This window comes from Eurypyga helias, unplaced genomic scaffold, assembly GCF_000690775.1.
Source record: "Eurypyga helias isolate BGI_N326 unplaced genomic scaffold, ASM69077v1 scaffold1448, whole genome shotgun sequence".
NCBI lineage: Eukaryota > Metazoa > Chordata > Aves > Eurypygiformes > Eurypygidae > Eurypyga > Eurypyga helias.
Window position 1 is genome coordinate 4,812 of NW_010264751.1, and position 21,869 is coordinate 26,680.

At 37.6% G+C, this 21,869-nt stretch overlaps 1 protein-coding gene across 1 annotated transcript in view; it reads left to right on the forward strand.

Annotated features, from left to right (window-relative positions):
- Positions 1-2,020: 2,020 nt before the first annotated feature.
- Positions 2,021-21,869, forward strand: part of GUCY1B3 (guanylate cyclase 1, soluble, beta 3) — a 26,066-nt gene continuing 6,217 nt past the window's right edge. The window contains exons 1-8 of the mRNA XM_010156464.1: positions 2,021-2,115; positions 3,119-3,237; positions 8,100-8,297; positions 16,697-16,927; positions 18,355-18,471; positions 19,288-19,421; positions 20,119-20,316; positions 21,216-21,453. Coding sequence (XP_010154766.1) covers positions 3,145-3,237; positions 8,100-8,297; positions 16,697-16,927; positions 18,355-18,471; positions 19,288-19,421; positions 20,119-20,316; positions 21,216-21,453 — 1,209 coding nt within the window. The 5' untranslated portion in view covers positions 2,021-2,115; positions 3,119-3,144. The remainder of the gene's footprint in view (positions 2,116-3,118; positions 3,238-8,099; positions 8,298-16,696; positions 16,928-18,354; positions 18,472-19,287; positions 19,422-20,118; positions 20,317-21,215; positions 21,454-21,869) is intronic.

A 21,869-nucleotide genomic window follows, 5' to 3' on the forward strand; every position in this document is an offset into this window, starting at 1 on the left:
GTTTGAAAATACGAGTATTTTGGTGTACACATAAAATTTGTTTGCTTCTTTATAAATATACTGTTTCTTCAAGTAATTAAAAAAACTATTGCCATTAATTATTTAAAAAAAGATAATACTGTACTTTATCATTTTGTATCTCTGAGAACACTCTTGCAGCCAGTTTTGTCCTGCTTGATGATGTCCATTCTTTTATTTCTTTTGGGAAGTTCCCAAGGGGTTTAAAAAAAAAACCAAACCCATAACCCATTAAGTTTATTAATGTTTTTCATGCCATTGAGTAGAGAACGATGTTTCTTTTATACAGAATTATGTATTTTTGAAATATAAAACCAGCATAGTATAGTTTTTAGTCAGCAGTAAGAATGTGATGAGCAAGATTAAAGGAAGATTAAGAAGAAAAAGAAAATAATCAATTCCAGACTTCCATTGATAAGTGAACAGATTATCAAAGAATGATGATTACTAATTGGAGAGTTAAATGATGAGTAATTTCGTTTAGGCCAAAGAATACCATCATGTGAGATTGGAATTGGGCCTTACCAGCACTACCATTTGCCATCGGGCAGTTTTAAGATGAACAAGAATACTTAATGCTCAGACCTCTCTCCCCTTTGAATAACATAGAATATGTTTATGTTTGTATGGCTGGATAACTCCACTACAACCCTAAATGCTTGAATTGTTGTGCAGGTATTATTTTGTATATTTAATTTTAAAAATAAATTATTCCAGCTCTAGAAAATTAGAATCTAAGTTTCAGTCAAAGACTTCTATTTGGATTGATAGTTGAACATGTTATGATGATGGAGACAAGTATTTTGATGTAAAAGGGGATGTAGGATTTTACATAGTAGATTTAGATTCTACTTTTAATAGGTTTGTAATTCCTCTGGCCATTAGAAATTTAGAGCAGTTAGATACATTGGCTCTTGCACTGTATATTTCAGTCTTATCTCAAAGAACATTTCTATCCTTCTCTGGTAAAAGCCTGTTATTACCATGGTACTAGTAAATAGTAGTTTACTCATGGTTCTCTTTCATTTGTATGTTAGAAAAATAATTCTTCTAGTCTGGAGTTGAGTAATGTCTTGATTTGCATACGATGTGCTTAGATTTTTTTTATATATATAAAAAACCCTATTTTATTGTTTGCTTCTTTTAATATATTTTCTAATTCTAAGGCTTTTCCTGAAGAACAACTAATTTTTTCTGATGTGACATAAGAAGGTGTGATTCAGTCATTCTTTTCTAGGTTTTCCTACCTCTGTCTTGTCTTTCTTAAGTGTTTTGCAGCACAGAGCTTTCCATAGGTGAAAGATTATATTTTCTTTTTAATGAGGTAGCTGTGACCCTCCACCTGCAAAGATACTATCAATACCATGATCATATTAGTTTTGCTGAGCCAAAATACATTCTAAACACATAAATCGGAGCATGAGTAGCTGCAAATGTATCCTGTTTTGTTACTATTTCCTTGAGTTTTTTTTCCTAGGCATGTGCAGAATTCTGAATAAAAGGTTTTTGATTAGGTACCTACATCTGGATTTTAGATTCCTCTTTGAAGATATGTGCAAATGGTTGTTAAGAAGTTCCCATGCCTTTTGTATATGAAATGTAATCAAAATCAGAAGGAGTGAAAACACGTGCTTAAAAAGTGTTTAAAGAGCCCATCTTGGGCTGGATTGGCTATTCCCTTATTTTAAAATGCAGATTCTGTGCTCATTAGTTCAGCAACTTCTTTGTGAGGCTCTGTATTGAAAAATTGTGTTTATTTTCTCAATGCTAATTATTGTTTTCAGAACACACATTGTCTGAAATATTTGCATTGTATCTTAATGAGTCTGAGATCTGGACCAGATTCATTTCTAATTTTTGGTTTTAAGAAACTTCTTGAAGGTAAAACCTACAAACGTATTTTACTTAAAAGATTAGTACCAAACAATATTTAATTGATTTATTGATATGGTGCTTCTCCCTCAACTAAAAAGATTTTATTCTATTTTCTTTTTAGGAAGGAGGCACAGCTGGATGAAGAAGGACAGTTTCTGGTCAGAATAATTTACGATGATTCCAAAACTTATGATCTGGTTGCTGCTGCAAGCAAGGTCCTTAGTAAGTAATCTGCCTATCTTCTTTGCCCATTCATCACAAAAGAGATAACCCCCTGCCAAAAACTCTGTGTAGCAGAGAGAAAGAGGATTTAGCACAGAGGAAGTGAAAATGGGCTATTGGTCAAAGAGAGAATTTTTTTAAGTCTCAAAAGAAAGGATTTTATTTCTTTTATTCATCTAAGATATTTTTATCCCTTTTATACTTTCAAGTGATTTTTATTACTTCCAAAATATTCCAACCCATAGGTACACCTTAAACTGCAGTAATATAGCTCATCCACAGAGCATGGTCAGTGTTACAAGTGGTCACGAAGTAACAATATACCACTGTAACTAGCTTGCAGTAGATACACCCAGGTTTCAACCACTGCTGGAGGAGCAGCGAGGGAATGAATCCTTGATCTCTCCTCTGAACAAGCACGCTGGGTTACATCAGTGTCTGGAGCATGGGCACAACTCATATCTGCCATTCATTTTCAATCCTTGCAGCTCTGTCTGGAATTTAGAAGGCAGAATTATGCCCATCAGCATTATTTTATTTGCAGACCCAAGTAGGGTATGAATTTGTTCTGAATCACTAATTAGCCAAGAACCACAAGACTATGATGACTGTAGTAATGTTGAATTGGAGCAGCTGATGTGGTTTCACGCTATTGTAAACCAGAAGTAACTTCTGTGAGGCGAGCGCTACTAACAACTGAGTTCCTTTATTTTCCAGTAGTGATTTCTTATCTGTATCAAAATCTAAAATGTTATACATGCATGAAATGCACAATGCAACGAAGTCATAATGGTAATTGATAAATCCTAATGAAATTCCTGTAATGAATACTCATTATTTGCCATGTGGACACTGAATCTTGTTTTTCTCATATTCTTGACCTGCTGGATCTGGATAGGGTTTAAATCATGTCTTTCATATTTATGCATATGAGACTAAAGTAGTAAGGAAAGTGCATGAAATGCAGTGTTTGGACTGAATCATGTTTTCCTGTTTTAACTAGATCTAAATGCTGGGGAAATTCTTCAAATGTTTGGGAAGATGTTTTTTGTGTTTTGCCAAGAATCTGGTTATGATACAATTCTACGTGTCTTGGGCTCAAATGTCAGAGAGTTTTTGCAGGTAAGAATTTTGTGCCAAGGTGTTTTGGATACCAGACAGAAGGGTTTAGTCAACAGATTGGATTGAGATTTGGAAATACGTTTGTACTGTATAATCTCCTAGTTATTTGTGGAGAGGCATCTGAAAACTTTCTTTTGTATTCTATCAAGCTCACCACTTCTCAGCAGTTTTGGCATTGTTGTTCTCCTTCCCTCCCAGTTAATATATTATTCTGATACCTGATAGAGTAATAATTTTCCCATAGCATCTTTGACTGTTCAGTTTCACAGAAAAAGGTATGAGAAGGCAGTTATAATGGGGTTGCAGAGGCATTCATAAATCTGAATTTTCATTTGAAATTCCAAAGAAAAGTTTTGACTAGGAGTTTTCATAAGTAATGAAAGTATGGAATACAAGAGACATGAAAAAAACACAAGTTCAAATTGTCAGTGTGTGTTAACTAAAAAGATTTGCCTTGCTTATACTAACAGAAAATGTGGCCTTCAAATTTGTAGGGTATTTCTTCTTCTAAACTCTCTTTGACTAATTATAGATACTGGTTATTTCTAGCTGTACATTATGCTAGGGCTCACACAGCTTATCTCTAAGACATCCATGAACTTCATTCTTCATCCATGAACTGAGAGTGGGATAGAGCAACAGTGTTTATGTCAATTTTTGTGCTTTCTGAACTACTTTCAGAACAATGCAATAATACACTGTAAACCAAAACAAAATGAAAACATTTTTTTCAATAGCCTGGAAGAAATGTAGTGACATATCTAAGTGTAGAAAAAATGGGCTTTCCCTTTCTGTCACGTGAAAGTTGTTCACTTCAAAAAAACACATTAGATTTAAGATTTGTGATGTGTATCACTCTTGGAGAGAAATGTGTGCTGTAATGAGTTTAAAAGCACTGAACGAATTAAGATTTTGTGAGAGATTGCCCAAAAGCAGAATCTCATATCTCTATTGATTTTTCAGTGGAAATTTAGCAGCCTTTTGTCATTTGTTCAATTAAAATCTATCCACCAATAATCACTGAAAAGAGCAGAGTGCATAGGTTGCTGGGTTACTAGAATGTTTACTTCTGTGTCTCACTACCTGCTCCAAACCCTGGATTGTTCCAGAGCATCTGATATGTAGTGAACCCAGACTTCTTGAACAAATGCCATGTAATTGCTGGGCAGACAGACAGGTTGTGCTCCAACATATGCACATCGTGTGTGATCGGTGTACAGTGGTCTGTCCATGAGATGTGGAATCCTTTATATTTCATAGCTTTATTCACAGGCTGCCCTCTAAGCAAACCTTCAGATACAAGTAGTTTTTAAAGATGACTCATGTACTGAAGTTGCAGTTAGGGTTGAACAGGACTAGGGGAGGAGGAAAAAGGAGGTGCAGCTGACCCATTGCTTCATCACTTTGGGTACACGTGGATAGGCCAATTCTTCCCTATTCCTTTCCCTTGTGCCCTTTTCCATATAATACACTTCTTCTATTCCTTCCCACGTGTGATGATGAAATGACACGTTTGTAGTGCACACCAAACATCTACAAAAGTGTGAACTGCTTACATATATATTCTGATGACACTATTTTAAGCTGCTTTGTTTGAATTTCAGTGTTAACGGATGACATTGGCTATTATATACTTCTGTAAATTTCAACAGGACTAACGTATTGGTAGCTGTGCCAGAAGTGTACTTTTCAGCTTTTTATTGTGGTGGAAAATCAACATTATCCGTGATTTATTATTTTTACATCTTCCAGCAGTCAGATTAGGTCAGGAAACTAATTTATATGCCTATTACAAAAATAGAAGCAGATTGCATTTAATGTGCTGAACTTTTGTCAGATCCTTAAAATACATAATAGAGTTCCAAAAGGTCCTTCTTGAAATTTGTACTGACTCCAGAATATATGAAATAGTTGAGGGCCGCAGCTTTTTAAAGCATATGAAAATAAATCTCACGTTTATTCTGTTTCACTTGACATCTCAGAAAATTTAGTTTATTTATAGATGTAACACAGGTACTTCAAGCTTCATGAAGGAAGAAAAAGATCATACAACTAAATCTAATATTTCTATTTTCTATGAGAAACACAGGCCTAGAAATATTTCAAATCATATTGAAAGACACTGTGCCAAAGATAAGCAGTGTGAAAAGAGGTGCCTCCTAAGAAACTCAGTGTGCTTTTATGTTATTTTCAGTAGCTTTCTACTGAAAGAATGTCAAACACTGGAGTAGTGGTTAGTTCTCTCATTTAGGGAATCATTTATGTGGCTATTTAGTTTTTCATAATTGCAGTGCAATAAATTTCAGGGGACTAATTCCTCTGTTAGAAAAGTTTCCAGATGCTCTGTACCACACAAAGCTGAACAACATAGCTTTGTATTTCAGGTGCTAATCAGAACTCTTACTTTTAAACAGACCAGGATCTGCCTGTTGATAGGTAGATATATATCACTGCTTGTTCTTGCTTAGATATCCCTTTGTGTTTCACCATGGAGTTGATCAAAGCTCTCCAAAGCTCTAGAACTAATGTTGCTGGTCCCAGCACAAGCTCTGGCATACAACTGAGCAGTCTAGGAGCCAAGAATTCAGGGAGAGAATTCAAACTATTATTACCTGTACCTGACAGCACTCAGACCCACAGCATGTGAATAGACATATTTATTCGTCCACAAGCTGCAATATCAATTTAGAATGAATCAAACACAACAGAAAAATAGGAGGGGGAGTGACAATGACAATGTCTAAATGGCAGGATCTGGGAGTGATTTCAGCTCCTTGATCTGGAAGCACATCTCCACTGCTTCTTGACTATGTGTTGGAGTAAGGTTCTGAAGACAAGAAGCGTTTTCATCACCTCATGATCTGTATGTGCAGGAAGAAGAGACATGTTAGGAACTGGAAAGCAGCTGCAATTCATCCTGGGCAAGTCCCCCACTCGGGTGATTAGATAGTGAAGACTGAAGGGCGTATCACAGGGGCTCACCTGTGATACTGCTTGGACACAGTCAGCAGTAATGGGGTAATAGGGCATCAAAGTGGTCTTGCAGAATGAGGCTGCTGCCTTTTGTTAGCAGCACTTGTCCAGATTTAATTGTTAATAATTAGACAACCGTCTTCTAAAACTTCTGTCCTTGACATTGGCCATTTCCCATAACAAACTCCTTTTGAAATTCTTCAGGTGTTGATGACTGTGTAACTGGAAGATTGTCTTTTCCCATGTATATCCTTAAGAGGTTTTTTCCAAAAGTTCAGTGTATCCCAGCTGTTTCTGTGGCATGTGTACTGAAACAGCAGTTCTGCACCCGATTAAGGAGGTTGTGGGGCAGTCCTGCAGAGCCAGTCAGCTCTCTCCTTTTCTCATCCAAGCAGTCCCTTCCAATTTCATTGGATTGAACCCTGCAAAGATCTAACAGAATTTGCCTTCAAGCATTATACTTTTTTGCAATTGAGTGCCCATTAACAGCTGGAATGAATTCACTCCCAGATTGTTGCCTCTTCAAGTTCTAATTTGGAGGTGTTGATGTAGCAACAAAAACAGGAATTTGAAACAGACTAATAAACTGGAGGAAATTCCAGGCTAAGTGCATCCTATGGAATTTATTTCTAAGAGTCTCATTTCCTCTGGAGACCTACCAGGAGAAGAGGCAGCTGTTTGAGCACTTCACAGCTCACAGGAAACCCAGTTAAGTATGCTTCCACAGATTTGATGTTAGACAGATGCTCATGAAAGGTAGAGAATGGCCCAGACAGCACACTGAAAATATTTTCACCTCACTTTTGTGCTGGCAGAAAACAATATGCGAAGCCTGGTGGTAGCAGTTCCCTGGGGGGATAAGAGGACAACATTTAAAATATGCAGTAATGTTCTGGACTTAAGATGTAAAGGAGCTGTATGAATTTTACAATACAGGTAAATAATTATGTGTTGCAACATGATCCAGCAAACTAGGCTGCTCTTTCTCTTTTAAATAGACACTAAATAGCAACCTGGAGCTTTGATAGTTGTGTCACAATTGAAATTGGAGCTAGTGTTGTGTTCTAAGTGTGATTTCAATCTCCTTGTTTTCTTTAATGTCCTTATTAGATATGCCTATCGATTTAACGTCTAGCTTTCCTCTCCAGATAGCTGTTTGTCTGGTCAAGATTTAAAGCTAAATACATAAGTTTTCTAGGACATCAGCTGGAAAAATAGAAGACCTCTTCCCTTTCCTGAATAACTTTTTCCAAAACATTCTTACAACAGTTGAGATATGTTCTATGTATTATGTGCATTTTTTTAATTATTCTCAAAGAAAAGATAACATTTGAGGTTGTTTTTTCAGTCGTTTAAATCTTTAAAATTCGAAGCTTTGTCAGGCTCTTTAAACGGGTTGACTGTTATGATGTGAGAACTAGCCTGTTTCATTGAGGATAAAGAAAAAGGTTCATGTTTATTCAGTACTGTTTATTTGTATTTGACACCTGAACTCACATTTTAAGAGATTATAGGGACTAGAATTGGAAGGGATGAATATGTATGAGGTACAGGATTGAGAAACACACTCAAGGTCTTTAGTCATCAGCCTTTTTCAAAATACAGCATAGTCAAGCATGAATTCTTACTATCTGGAGTAATTTTTAATAGTGCTAATTTTGATGCCATTCATTGTCCAAATATTGCCACAGTAGATGGAAAGAACATCGTAAGCCACCTGAAACGCCTGCTATGATGGCAGTTCTGCAAATAATAAGGCAAATGCACCAGGAGTGTGGGCTGTAGGAGAAAGGGGATGTTCAGGTCATGTTGAGACAGAATATGTACTTACTTTCTTCAGAACTAATAAGTGAATGCCTTATAATCATGTTTAAAATTTCTTCTTCCAGAACCTGGATGCCTTGCATGACCACCTTGCTACTATTTACCCGGGTATGCGAGCCCCTTCCTTTAGATGCACTGATGCGGAGAAGGGGAAGGGACTCATTCTGCATTACTATTCAGAAAGAGAAGGTCTCCAGGATATTGTCATTGGAATCATCAAAACAGTAGCTCAACAGATCCATGGTACAGAAATAGATATGAAGGTAATGTCTGAAGGGATATACACATTGGAGGGTTATGTCTTTAGTACAAAAGCAAGAAAATCAAAAAGCAAAGTGATGGCAAACAATCATTTTCATTGTTTCTGTCCTCTGTGAAGCAGAGGCATCAGTATGACTCAGGAAGAGCCATCATTGTTTGAGTGGCTTTAAGGACAGGACAGCCATGTGCTGGGAAGGCCAGCACTTATTTGCCAACAGACCTAATCGGAAACAGTTCAAAGGAGATGACATACAGAATTTAGTTACTGAGTTATTTGGGGTGCTTTTTTCCACTTTATTTTATATTTGGCATATATTTCTTACTGTCTACTATGTTCTGTGAGAACATGAACATTTTGCCTCTGTGTGCCAGATGCTTCATCTATGTGCAAACTGTGAGGGAGATGTGCGTTGATGAGGCCTGGCTGGCGAATGGTGTTTTCCTCCCACCTCACATGCTGGGTCCTTCCCAGAACCAAGAATTGTTTGTGGGTCTCATACTATTATTGTGTGAGAGTGGGGCTGGATATACACTTACAGCTCCAGAACTGGAAAAATGTTCCTCAGTCACAGAGTTTACATAATGTAATGTGTGCTAAGTCACTTGTGAAATGGGAAAGAGGCTTCTGCTTTGTGTCCAAATGGAGCACAGAAAGATTTAATTGATCAGGCCTTGCATATGTAATAATATTAAAATCAGAGCATGATCCAAGGTGCAGATATATCTGGAGCAAAACAGCAAATAAAAGCTGTTTAGTGTTAGAAATATTATAACTGATATAAAATACTTTTCAGCAAGTAGAAAAGAGTCTAAGCAGGTACAGCAAGCTGCATTTTTTTTTTTTTTTTTTTAAATTCTTCCCAAGTCAGACTACATTTCTAACACAGTTTCATTGTATACTTGCTCAGAAAATCAATTCCAGTTTCAGGAGCATATCACAAAAACACAATCTTGCTCAGATAAGAAATGTACAAGCAACCCAGTGACAAAGGTATTTGTACTACTGTGTTGGAGTGTTTGCATTTTAGATTTCTTGTTCTAAGCTAGCTCAGGCTTCCAGTGAATGGCTAGTTCTGTGTAGTGATATACTTGATGACCTTGTTTATATTCTACTTTGTAGAAATCCATAGTTCATACTGTTACAGAAGGTGTTGGTAATCACATGTGGAAGGATGCAACATGATCAAAACAATCCTTTTCTTATGTCCCTGTTTATTCAAGGTGTTGAGACAGACAAGGAGGACCATGTTGGAAAGTTGGCTGAAATAGTGCTGCAGCTGTTGCTTGACAAGCATTTCTTTTGGTAGCACAGGCAGCTTATGCAGTCCTCCTCCTCTTATTTCTCAAGCTTGTCTTACAACAAGCTGTGTCTCTCCAGCTGTTGTCAAGCTATAAAATAAACTAGACTGGGGAAATGAACTAGGTTCAAAATAAGTTTTTTTCTCTGGGTTATTTTTACCAACATCTGTTCCTTTCTGTGGCTTGGTGTTCTGTCTATTAGGGGGTGTTCTGTCACCACAGTCGAGGGAGCTGTTGTCAAGCTATAAAATAAACTAGACTGGGGAAATTAACTAGGTTCAAAATAACAGTTTTTTTTCTCTGGGTTATTTTTACCAACATCTGTTCCTTTCTGTGGCTTGGTGTTCTGTCTATAAGGGGGTGTTCTGCCAGCACAGTCGAGGGGTCAGGCCGACACAAATGATCAGTGAGGCAGAGGAGAAATCTGGGTTGTGCAAAGAAGCTACCAGAACAAACTTTTGACAAACTGTGCCCTCAGTCTGAATGTTACTTTGTAGAGAAGATAGTATTGGACAGTACTAATATCCATGTAGGACTTCTCACAAATAATATATGTTCCCAAGAGGTTTAAATACTGATTATAAATTTACTTCTCATTTTCATTTGACTTTGTTAGGCTTTTCTGGAAACTTCATTGCTGTACTGTAGTTGAACAGAAATTTAATAGTATTGGTCAAACATATTGTAAGTGAGCACAAGTTTAATTTAAATCCTAACTATTCTTCCAGACCACCAGAGCTAAAAGCACATAGGTGCCTAAAAATTAGTATTACTTCTAAACTGAAGAAAGTGCATATTGTCTGTATTTTGTTCTGTCTGTTACCCTGTTTTTTGACTTGTCCGTATTAGAAAGTCATGTGCCCTCAACCCTGAACTTTGTCTTGTCTTTTCTGGTTCATAAAGCCTGGCTTTTGACACCTTTAATGACATTAAATAGTGTTTACTCCACAGATACTCAACAACCTTAGTGGTAGATAAGCAAAGAATAATCAGCTACTTGTTTCTGTAAGGTGAGAGTGCCAAAATTTTCAGCTTCTTCTCACAGACAATGAAAATCTCCCTCCGTTACTCCACAGGTCAACTATTAATCATTAATGGTACAGAGTACAGGTTTTAAAGCAGAGTAAATCTGCTATTGTGGTACCTGGCTAGTTTTACAATGCTCAGAAAAATGAGAACAGGAGAAAAGAATTGACCAACTTGTTTCATTTTGATCCCTTGCCACATAATTCAGTCTGAAACATGAAAGCATTAATTTACTAATAGTAATGAGTTGTTTGAAATACCATAGCAGAGAAAAAACAATGGAGTTGTTTTTCATGCCCTCAGTTTTTGTGGACCAATCAATGCCTGTTTAATAAAATTTTTGGTTTGGACTTCAGTTAGAATTTTACTTAAGAAAGAACTTTTTTTGGAACTGATAAGAGCCTCAGGGCCTAGCCCTAAGTTTCTGGTGTTGTTATGGGAATTGCCTTCTGGCTTGCAACAACAGAGCTGAGATTCCTGAGTTGTCCTTTCAGATCTCTTTATCCAAAGCATTTACATAACAATCCAACACAGGACTGGTTTAGTAAGTTCTACAGTTCTCTTTATATTAGTGTAAAGTTGATATGTGCAATTTGATGTTTAATACTTTATTATCCACTTTTCTTCTCCGGCTGTTTAGAACAAATGCTTACATAAATATGCTTAAGAGAATGCATGCTTCTAAGTCTGTATTCTCATGAAATTGTGCTTTAATTTCTATTACATATTAACAGTTTCTGTGAAAGTGGTAACAGATCTTAATTGTTTGCAATAACACTGGGTTTATTTCATTAAGTTGTTAGATTTTTTTTCATGGGTTACACAGAATCACAGAATGGCTGAGGTTGGACAGGACCTTTGGAGGTCGTTCTATCCAGCCTCCCCTGCTCAAGCTGGACCATCTAGAGCCAGTTGCTCCAGACCATGTTCAGACAGCTTTCGACTGTTTCTGGGGATGGAGACTTTGCAAACTTTTTGGACAATGGGTGCCAGCACTCAGTCCCCTTCACCTTAGAAAAGTGTTTCTTGATGTTCAGACAGAACCCCTTGTGTTACAGTTTCATCACCCCTTGTCTTTAGCACTGGGGCCACTGAAAAGAGCCCAGCTCCATCCTCTGTGCACCTTCCCTTCAGGTATTGGTACACATGGATGAGATCCTCCTGAACCTTCTCTTCTCCAGGCTGAACAGTGCCAGCTATCTCAACCTTTCCTCTTGTGAGTGATGCTCCAGTGCCTTAATCATCTTAGTGGCCCTTCGCTGGACTCTCTCCACTAGCTCCATGTACTCTCTTGTACTGAGGACCCCACTTGACACAGCACTCCAGGTGTGGCCTCTCCAGTGCTGAGTAGAGGGGAAGGATCACGTCCTTCAACCTGCAGAAAAAACCTAAGGAATCTCATAATCACAAGGAAAAATAAATATCGAGAAAAACATACTGGTTTTGTTTTGTCCCAAATTGTTTCTTTGGGTGGAGAACTGGCTAAGTAGAAAAAAAAAAAAAAAAGGTTTAATTTTATCACTTTTCTGCAGTTTCACATAGAACTATTTGAGATATCAGGAAAGAAATCTTCACTGGTTTGGTGAGGGTGGTGAAGCACTGGCACAGGTTGCACAGGGCAGCTGTGGATGCCCCATCGCTGGAAGTGTTCAAGGCCAGGCTGAATGAGGCTTTGAGCAACCTGGTCTAGTGGAAGGTGTCCCTGCCCATGGCAGTGGGTTGGAACTAGATGGTCTTTAAGGTCCCTTCCAACCCAAACCATGCTGTGATTCTATGTATACATATATACATATATAAGGAAGGCAATTTGTTTTGAACTTCTGAACTTGAATTAATTAAAATCCAGTTTGCCTTATCTTCCCTGATACGCTAATCCATTTTTAGCTACATAGAGCTAAGAGTATATTTTTTGTGGCAGGTATTGTCTGAAGAATTGTTTCTGACTTTGAGTACACGCCAAGAATATTTAATTTCTGCCAGTCTCAGTATGAGAACTTAAAATCTTCATGGTGCTGGTGCCAGCTTTGTCATGAGATCTCTGTTAGCAGCCTCGTGGCTATGCCTTCTCTTGCTTCGCTTGTCGGAGGTTGTGTATCAGTGAGGGTGACCTTTCAAGGTTAAATTGGGACAGGGATTCCCTCAAGGCTGCAAATGGTACGGGTCACTGAAGAATGTTGTACAAGCCTACAAAGCCCAAAAATTTGTTGGGAAAAGAGACTTCTGCCATTCTGTTATTATCTGAGAGCAGATTATCAAAATCTTTCTTTCACAGGGGGAAGATGGTTTACAATATAAAATAAGAAAAGACCAGGGTAAATCCTTGACAAGATGGTAATTTCTGACTGTCTTATTACTAATAGCAGTACAAAAAAACAAAGCCAGAGTGTGACCAGCTGGAGAGCTGACCTAAAAACTCCTTAAGTACTTGTCATGGAGGACAGGCAGTACTGACCCACACATTAAAATGCTAGCTGTGTATGAAAATAAGTCAGTTGTGGGGCCTGATCAGCCTCTAACGCAAGGGCAGCCAGAAACTTCATGAGCTTCAGGGTAGGGGGTTTGGTGCAGTGAGTCAGGCTGCCTTGAAACCAGCTGCCAGGTGGAGACATGCCCCCAGTTTTAACTTGGGTGTGCCAAGAGTGGTACCATTTCAACAACGACCTGCTTTGTCTCAGCATCACCTTGAAACAGCTGAAGTGAAATTTATCAAATAGCATTGCACAGTTGGTTTTGATCAGGAGACATCAAGAATTTCATCATGTATTGACCTTCAAATGTCAAACCCCTGACTCTATATTAATCTTCACAATCTGATGGAAAAAGATCCTTGTTCAGGGACATTTTGTCCCTCCTCCATGCTGCAATAGGAGTGTGTCTTGGAGACATGCTCGTTATCTCTAGAATTGACTCTTGTCCTGTAGGTACATCAGTGAAAGTTTAGCACATAGTACGTGTTTGTTACACATGTGGTATCACAGTGACCCTTCTCGATTTAGTGTCTTGTGTGAAGCTCACTGAATATATTAAATAAAATAATTTAAAGAAAACTGTTCTTTCAGTTGCCCTTTCCGAAATATTGGTGTGACTTTTCACTTGGCAAGGACAAACTGAAGATACATCTTGTGCAAAGCACATGCAGGTTAGCAGTTAGATGTTACATATTTTCTTTGAAACCAGGAGAGTGATTTTTTCCCTTCAGTTTTTAACTGCGGTTACTATGGTGACTGAGCTTTTAAGGTGGTGAACTGATGTCACTTCACCAGCTAAGATTGAAGGGGGAGGAAGAATTTAGGCTTGATTCCTGGCTTCGTTGCTTCTGTCACTGAACTTTCATTTGTCAAGCATTTAACAGAGGCTTCTGCGACAACATTTAAATTATATGAAATTTTGTGGCTTGCAAACTTTGCTTGCAGAATGAAATGATAGGTAAGTTCTATTCTGGTTAAGCTTTCTGCAGAGTGTCTACGGCAGATCTTCATGTCAGGTAAGTATCTGGTCAATTAGGTTGGATCTGTAGGTGCAAGGGTGAAGGGACAGAATTTAACATATTATGTTAATGGCCAGAAGTGCTTATTTTAAATTTGCTGACAAGGTGAATGAAATCATGAGATAGGAATATTAGCTAGTGCATAAATGATGTGAGCAGAAAAGACATCATATAATTACATATCCAATGGGAAGTTATTTAAAGATGAATCAGTAGCTTTCTTAGCCTGGAGAGGGGTATGACTGTAGTGTCTGTTAATCTGGCTCTGTGCCTTGATGACCAGAATCCAATTCTGTAGACCACCCATGTCCACAGCATATCAGTTTTGCCAGGAGTGTGCAGCTGCCACTGTGGCTGTCTTGTACATCTGACACATTTCTATGTGTTTGTCCTGTTGTTCATTTGCTGCACTAATGTGATGCACTAGTACAGCAAGCATTGCTAGATGCCCTGGAGTCTCGTCAGAAATAGTCTTGCAAATGAACTTGAAGATGCCTGGGAAATTTGCAGCTTTGCACAGTTACTGACACAGTTCTGATTTATAAAGGTTAGGAATATAGCACATTGTGTGCGACAACTGGCTTCATCACTGTGTGAGCTTGTTTGGATCCACAGAGGGTCATGTCTCAAACTTAGCTAGACGTCTTGAAGCATGTAGCAGTTCTATTTTTGTAGGTGGTTGTTTTTTAACCAACTCTTGAGTTTTGATTACTGATGCATCATTCAATTCTAATAAATACCAAAAAATGAGAGAATTTATGAAAAGCCCATTAGATGCTGCATGGTAGCAGGAAAATACCTGGAAGTACAGGTGCAGGTTGATAACAGAATACTAGTATGCAGTATCTAAGATGGTCATTAGGTGATAATGTTAATATCTTTGGAAGTTGATGTGCATATGAACATTTCCTTAAAAATTATTACATCTTTAAAAATGTGTTTTAGGACTGCTTTGCCAAATTAAGAATATTTTAATCCAAAGTATGCCTTTTTCCAGTTGTGGCAAGAGCAACTCTTTGGAGCAAGATCCAAGACTGGAAACTATCTGGAAGCATAGATCAATTCTAGTGATAATTCTACACCATTTGAAAAAGGTTACTGTGTATAATCTCAGCCACCATAATAATAATAGTAGTAAAATAAGTCTCATGGGAGTGTGCATGAGTGATAGAAAGGCTGAACTTGTTCTCTGAATTTTTTATGTACACCATAGAAAGAGAAGACTAATGCAGCATATGCTACAGAGCACCTAAATCAGGCTCCTGATCTGAACTGTTCTCCAGAAAAGCCTCTCTTTCCTTTAAATGGTCAAATAGGAGATCAAGGAACACGGTCTTCTTAAATTAAGCATCATTTAGCAATAAATTTTTTTTTGTTGTTTTACACTCCTCCATTTGTATAAGAGCAAATAAAAGTGTCAGGATTCCCCAATGCCATTAGCTAGCATGGCTGACAGTGATGGAGGAGAAATGTTAAATAAACTGAACATCTTAGAGATGATGAAGTGCAATCTTTGTGCATATTCGTTCTTTTTTCATACCGTAACTGTTCATCTCTGTGGTTAGACTGTGTACAGGCAGAATCAGGATGCGTTAGAGATTTTAAGAAGCCTTTCTTTGCTTCGGTGGCTTTAGAAATCAGACATTACATGAAAGTAGAATCAGGTGCAACATGTTCCAGAAAGTTGTCGCTAAACAATACTGTGTAAATAGAATTGTTCTGTTCCAGTCATTAAATCTAATTAAGCTTGAGAAGAGTTGAATTTGGCCTCTCAAGGTAAATTATGTTATTCTATTAGTTATTAGCCTTAATTATGCTTCAATACATGACTCTCACTGCAAACAAAATAATCTCTATTATATTCATATTTTTTACTAACTTGGAGTAAAATTATTGAAGTGTGAAATGCTATATTCAAGACACTTATTTGAGACTCCATTGATGTAGATGACTGGTTTTGCTGAGGCTTCATATAATATGGAATGCAGCTCATAGAAGATTGTCAGTGCGTTTACTTTCATCTGTTGGTCCTGATCTTGAGATCTGCTTGAATGTGTAAAAAGTGTATGTTCAAACATCTGCTCCATCCACCTTTTGTCTGTCTGACTGTGACACGCCCATTCTCTGGTCAGCACTGTTTGCTGTTGTGTTACAGACCTGGCAGACAGCTTTCACCAAAAGAAGGATTCACGTGGGCTTTGTAATTCAAGACTTGCCACAGGTTCATTCCAGGGGAGGGGAGTCCTGTTTTCTGGCAAGTACGGGTAAAAGCAAGTATAATCTGAGCCTTCGCCCCTGAATTCAGAATGTGCATTTCACTCAGGCTTTATAAATTGTATTTGGGTTATCTTCAATAAGATGTTCATGCAAAGACCAACTGTGGCTAAGCAAAGGAATAATTATTCCCCTGGAATTGTAAAAACTCTTTAAAATCAGAAATACTTCCTAGAATACAGCACTTTTGAAGATGTCAATATCATTCTTGAATTCATCTTTCTACTCTAAATGTATTCCAGTCTTCATGGTAGGATTCCTGTTATGGAGAAGCAAGAGTTTTCAGTTTTTCATTTTTAATTCCATTTTTCATAGGTTATTCAACAAAGAAATGAGGAATGTGACCACATTCAATTTTTAATTGAAGAGAAAGAGTCTAAAGAAGAGGACTACTATGAAGACCTTGACAGATTTGAAGAAAATGGTACCCAAGAGTCTCGCATCAGTCCCTATACTTTCTGCAAAGCCTTTCCTTTCCACATAATATTTGACAGAGATTTGGTGGTCACGCAGTGTGGCAATGCTATATACAGAGTCCTTCCACAGGTTAGTTAATTCTCATTCATTAATAGTAGTAGAGATTCCTAATGTTAGATTCTTCACAGGTTTAATTTGAAGATTAATAAAATGTATTCTCTGTCTAAACAGCATTCCCATGGAAGTGTATAATATTTACTACATTGTGCTTCTCTTGGCAAAAAAGGACTCTGAAAATAGCCCTAATTCTACAATTACGTAGAATGTTCCTGATGATCATGTCGATGTGCAGTAAGATAATGAGCTTGAGCAGAGAAAATCTGATCCCCTCCACAATTCAAGTGTTAGCTTGATACTGGATTCTTTCTCATAGCTCACCCCAAGATATGTTTGCTATGAAAGTGGCAGATAACTCTTTAAAGTGGATATGAGACAGTGCAACATGGCCTGGAGTTCAGGAAATGGTCTTGCCCATACTACTGTATAGAGTAGCATCAGGTACATAGCCTATATATATTACTTGACAGTAATGCCTTCAAATATTTAAGCTATCAGATGCACAATAACTGAAGAGCAGAATAACAGAAATTGTAGCATGCTTTCTTGGCTTGTTCATCACAAGTGTCAGTATTGACTAAGAGAAGCCAAACGATGTTTGTAATTATGTATATAAGTGTGTGTTCTGAACTGAATTCAGCTGCTGCAATTTCCTCTAGTTATTTACAGTAAAAGAGTACTCAAAGGTCCATTTAATGTTATGTATTTTGTATATGAATAGGATACCTCAGTTCTTGCCTGAAAGAGCTGACACTGTTTCTAAAAATAAACAACAGGTAAAAGCAGTAATATGAGAAAAGCAAAAGGTGAGACGATGAAAACTTCAAATGATCTTTATAATGATGTTGGCTAATGTTGCACATACCTTGTAGTTTCTGAATCATTGACGTACTTTTAAAATGCAATTTTCTGTTATTAGCTTTTTCCTGCAATTTGTTTTTGGTGATTTCTCTCTGAATTTTGCAGAGATTTGAAAGAAGAACTTTGTAAGTAGCTCTGCCAGATTTTTCCCAAGGGCATTCATTGAACAGCTGTAACTATTCAGTCTTCTGAGGATGGCTATCAGACTCTTTCTTGTCAGAGCTGATGCTTTAGAAATCATGGCTCATTGAAAAGGGAGGTTTACTGGAGGAGGTCACTTAGGAAGAAAACACTGGAAAGCTTTTTTTACCAGAGTATGGGAACAGTTTGACAGCTAATGAATGTGATAGTCTAATACAAGTCATCTTGGAGACCAGAACCGTGCTTTGAAGTCAGTCTACTTCTGATGTAAAATCCCTGATTTAAAAACCTTGTGTTTTAATGGAGAAATGCATAAAGTGTATATACTCTTCCATTCGGTATTGTCATTGAAGTAAATTGAATATAATTACTACATGTATATTTTGATTATAAAACATAACAAGCTTTTATTATTTTTCTTTTTTGTCTAATTCTAGCTGCAGCCAGGAAACTGCAGTCTTTTGTCAGTTTTCTCCTTGGTCCGGCCTCATATTGATATTAGTTTCCATGGGATCCTCTCACATATCAATACAGTCTTTGTACTGAGGACCAAGGTAACTAGAGAATGTTCACTTGCCTTTTCTTTAAGTAGGTGTGCTTTGGAGAGATTAGAAGTGCAGAAAGCTCAGAAGTCTTCAGAGAAAATTCTTTGCACAGTAGTACGCTCGGTCCCTTTTGAGTCTTAATCCAAGGAAAAATCACAGGTGTGAAGTCATGTAGCTGTTAAGTAGAATGCTTTAGAGGAATGGTGAAGTGCATACAGTTCATGTCTGATGCATTCTTTGCAAGGGGCCAACCCATTATATGGCATTGTACCAATGTAAATGTAGAAAGACAATATCATTTACTTTTCCTTCATAACAATATGGGAAGAATTATGAATGTGTCCTCGATTGGGCCCATACCTTCATAGACAGTTCTGTGTCCTTTTCTCTACAGAGGGCAGCAGAGGAGGCAAGTGATACAAACGAATGCAGCATGTAGGGTAGCACCTACTATATCAGGGGGCTGTTTATTTATAGAAAACCATACCTGAAACCAACAAGATTTCTTAGAGATGCTCCAAGGAACAGATAGAACTTCATAGAATAGGCATAACTATTGTTGAGATATGATGCAGAGGAAAACAAGCAGTTAAGAACCTGAACGTTGAAGAAAGATACCATGGTTTATGTCTTTGAGGTAGCAAATCACAGTATTAAAATACGGGTAGTGTATGGTGTTAAAATAAGAAATTAATTGGGTTTTAATGTAGGCTGTAACTGTTCCAGACATTCTGACTGCCTTCATAGCGAAGGCACTTAAGTGTGTGGCCTGGTGCATAACACATGTACCATTGCCCTTATATAATTGTGACTTCTCATCGCCAGGAGGGGCTGTTGGATGTGGAAAAGCTGGAGTGTGAGGATGAACTGACTGGCACAGAAATCAGCTGCCTACGCCTGAAAGGGCAAATGATCTACTTGCCTGAAGCAGACAGCATTCTTTTTCTTTGTTCGCCAAGGTACTTTAAACCTTTGGATATCTAGAACATTGATTTTCATTTTACTATTACTAATTTTAAGAACACTTATGAGAGTAGTACTTCAGAGATTAATCGATCCAAGTATTGATTTCATTGATTTTGATGTGTTTGTACTAAAAGGGGAAAGGAGCATTTAAACATCAGAACTCGACTGGTTTAAATGTCACAATGATCTGGTTTCCTATGTGTATTCATTTATTTTTGCAGTAGTCAGAATGTAATAGAGCAGTGATGATTATAAATAAGTGGTTGGGATGGTGGATTGGATGGAGAGCTTCTTTAGCTAAGAATGTGTTGAGCTAACATCGGGTTACACAGTTATGGTACATGAATCTCCTGTGTAAAGGGGAGAGAGTGGACGAAGACAGAAAGGGAAGAGGCTTCCTTAACATAATTTTGCTTTTATATGTACACTGAAATATGTGCATTTGGTATGCCCGTGGAACTCATCAATGAGAATTCTGTATTTAAATGCCAAAATCAAAAGCCATGTGTTAATGTGAATGAGCACAAATGATGTATTTTGTAGAAGGGATATGCTGTACAGCTCATCACAAGCTCAGAAGCATAATCTTTCTTCTGTTATTCAGCAGCCTCTGATGATCATTTGAGTTTTAAGTGCTTATTTGGCAAGTTTAATTGTACCCATATTATTATATATTTCTCCACATTGCAGTGTGATGAACTTGGATGATTTAACCAGGAGAGGTTTGTATCTGAGTGATATTCCATTGCATGATGCTACACGCGATCTGGTGCTTCTGGGAGAGCAGTTCAGAGAGGAATATAAACTGACTCAAGAGCTTGAGATCCTCACTGACAGACTGCAGCACACACTGCGTGCACTGGAAGATGAAAAGAAAAAGACAGACACGTAAGAACCAGTCCTGATTTTGAGCTGAAACAGTCATAGCAATATATTATTTATAGCTACCTTCTTCAAAAAAAAACCCAAAATCTTGGAAGGAATAGAAGAGATATTCAAGGCTGATAATTTTGGAGTCAAGAAAGAACATTTTACTTTAACGCCTCATAGGGTATTTCTTTATTTAGATTGTCAAATGTCATGTGCAGTCTAGGTTGTTATATGCACAGGTGTTTTGATGGCTCCCTCCTTGATAAGGAAAATTAGTGAACTGACAATCCTTTTTGCTTTCTGAATTACCTAAAACAGTAGTTTTGCAAACTTTCTACATGCAGTTGCTGTGGCCAAGGTAAATCTGATGAATGCTTCAATGCTACTGTTTGACGGAGTTCTATAAACCAGCTGTACACCACTTTGTCTTTCTGGACTGCCATGCTCACAGAAAAACATAAGCCTTGAAAGTAGCAGTGTGTGAATTGATCAAAGGTGGAAAACTGTTCAATCTCTTCATAGCTTTTCTTTGCAGTTTTTATGGGTCTGTGAGCAAAACCAGATTATATGAGCTGACCATATGGCAGAAATGCTTCAGCAATAAGCAAAAATGATTCAAGACACTCTTAAAAGATCATGTCAGAAGAATTAGTTATACATGCCTCATTTTGTTGGTAATTTAGATCTATTAATGTGTGTTTGGAATGTCATGGTTTTAGGCATGCAGATGTACATCAGTTCCTGCTTCCCAAATAACATATTCTTCAGTAAACATCTTCTATATTGCTCTTTGATGATGCGAGTATGTTATAACCCCTATGGGAGGTACTAAGTTAATATTTGAAGAGTGCTGATGTAAAGACCTTTCTCCACATTCTTTCTGTTTTGCTTGTGCTTTCCTTTTCTTACGTGTTTAGATTACTGTACTCTGTTCTACCACCATCAGTGGCAAATGAGCTGAGACACAAGCGTCCTGTTCCAGCTAAGCGATATGACAATGTGACCATTCTTTTCAGTGGCATTGTTGGATTCAATGCCTTCTGTAGTAAACATGCCTCTGGAGAGGGAGCCATGAAGATTGTTAATCTTTTAAATGATCTTTACACAAGATTTGATATCCTGACTGATTCACGAAGGAATCCATTTGTTTATAAGGTAGGCAGAATGTATTCAAAGTATTTATTCTGTGGCTTTTCAATAATTTACTATCATGTGACTCTCTTCCATCCTCTGGATTTTAGGCTGTTTAAAAAAAAATAGTTATGTTCTCAGTCTTTGAACAGTGTTACCTGATATTACATAGCTAAAGAGAATGTTGTTTATCTCTAGATGTGTGAAGTCACATAATGGACTTAATTCTCAGCAGGGATATATAGATCTACTTCCACGTTTAGCAGATGTGAACACTTACATGAGCAGTTAGTGGTTCTGCTGACCCTATGCTTTAAGTTTTTCAGTTGTATGCCTGGGTCTCCTGGTTGTAAATTACAACTTGTTATTCAATGTGAGTTTCATTCCTTCGTTAGGAATGAGATGTAGTTGCAGATGCTGCTGATAGCAGGTAGAGAGGG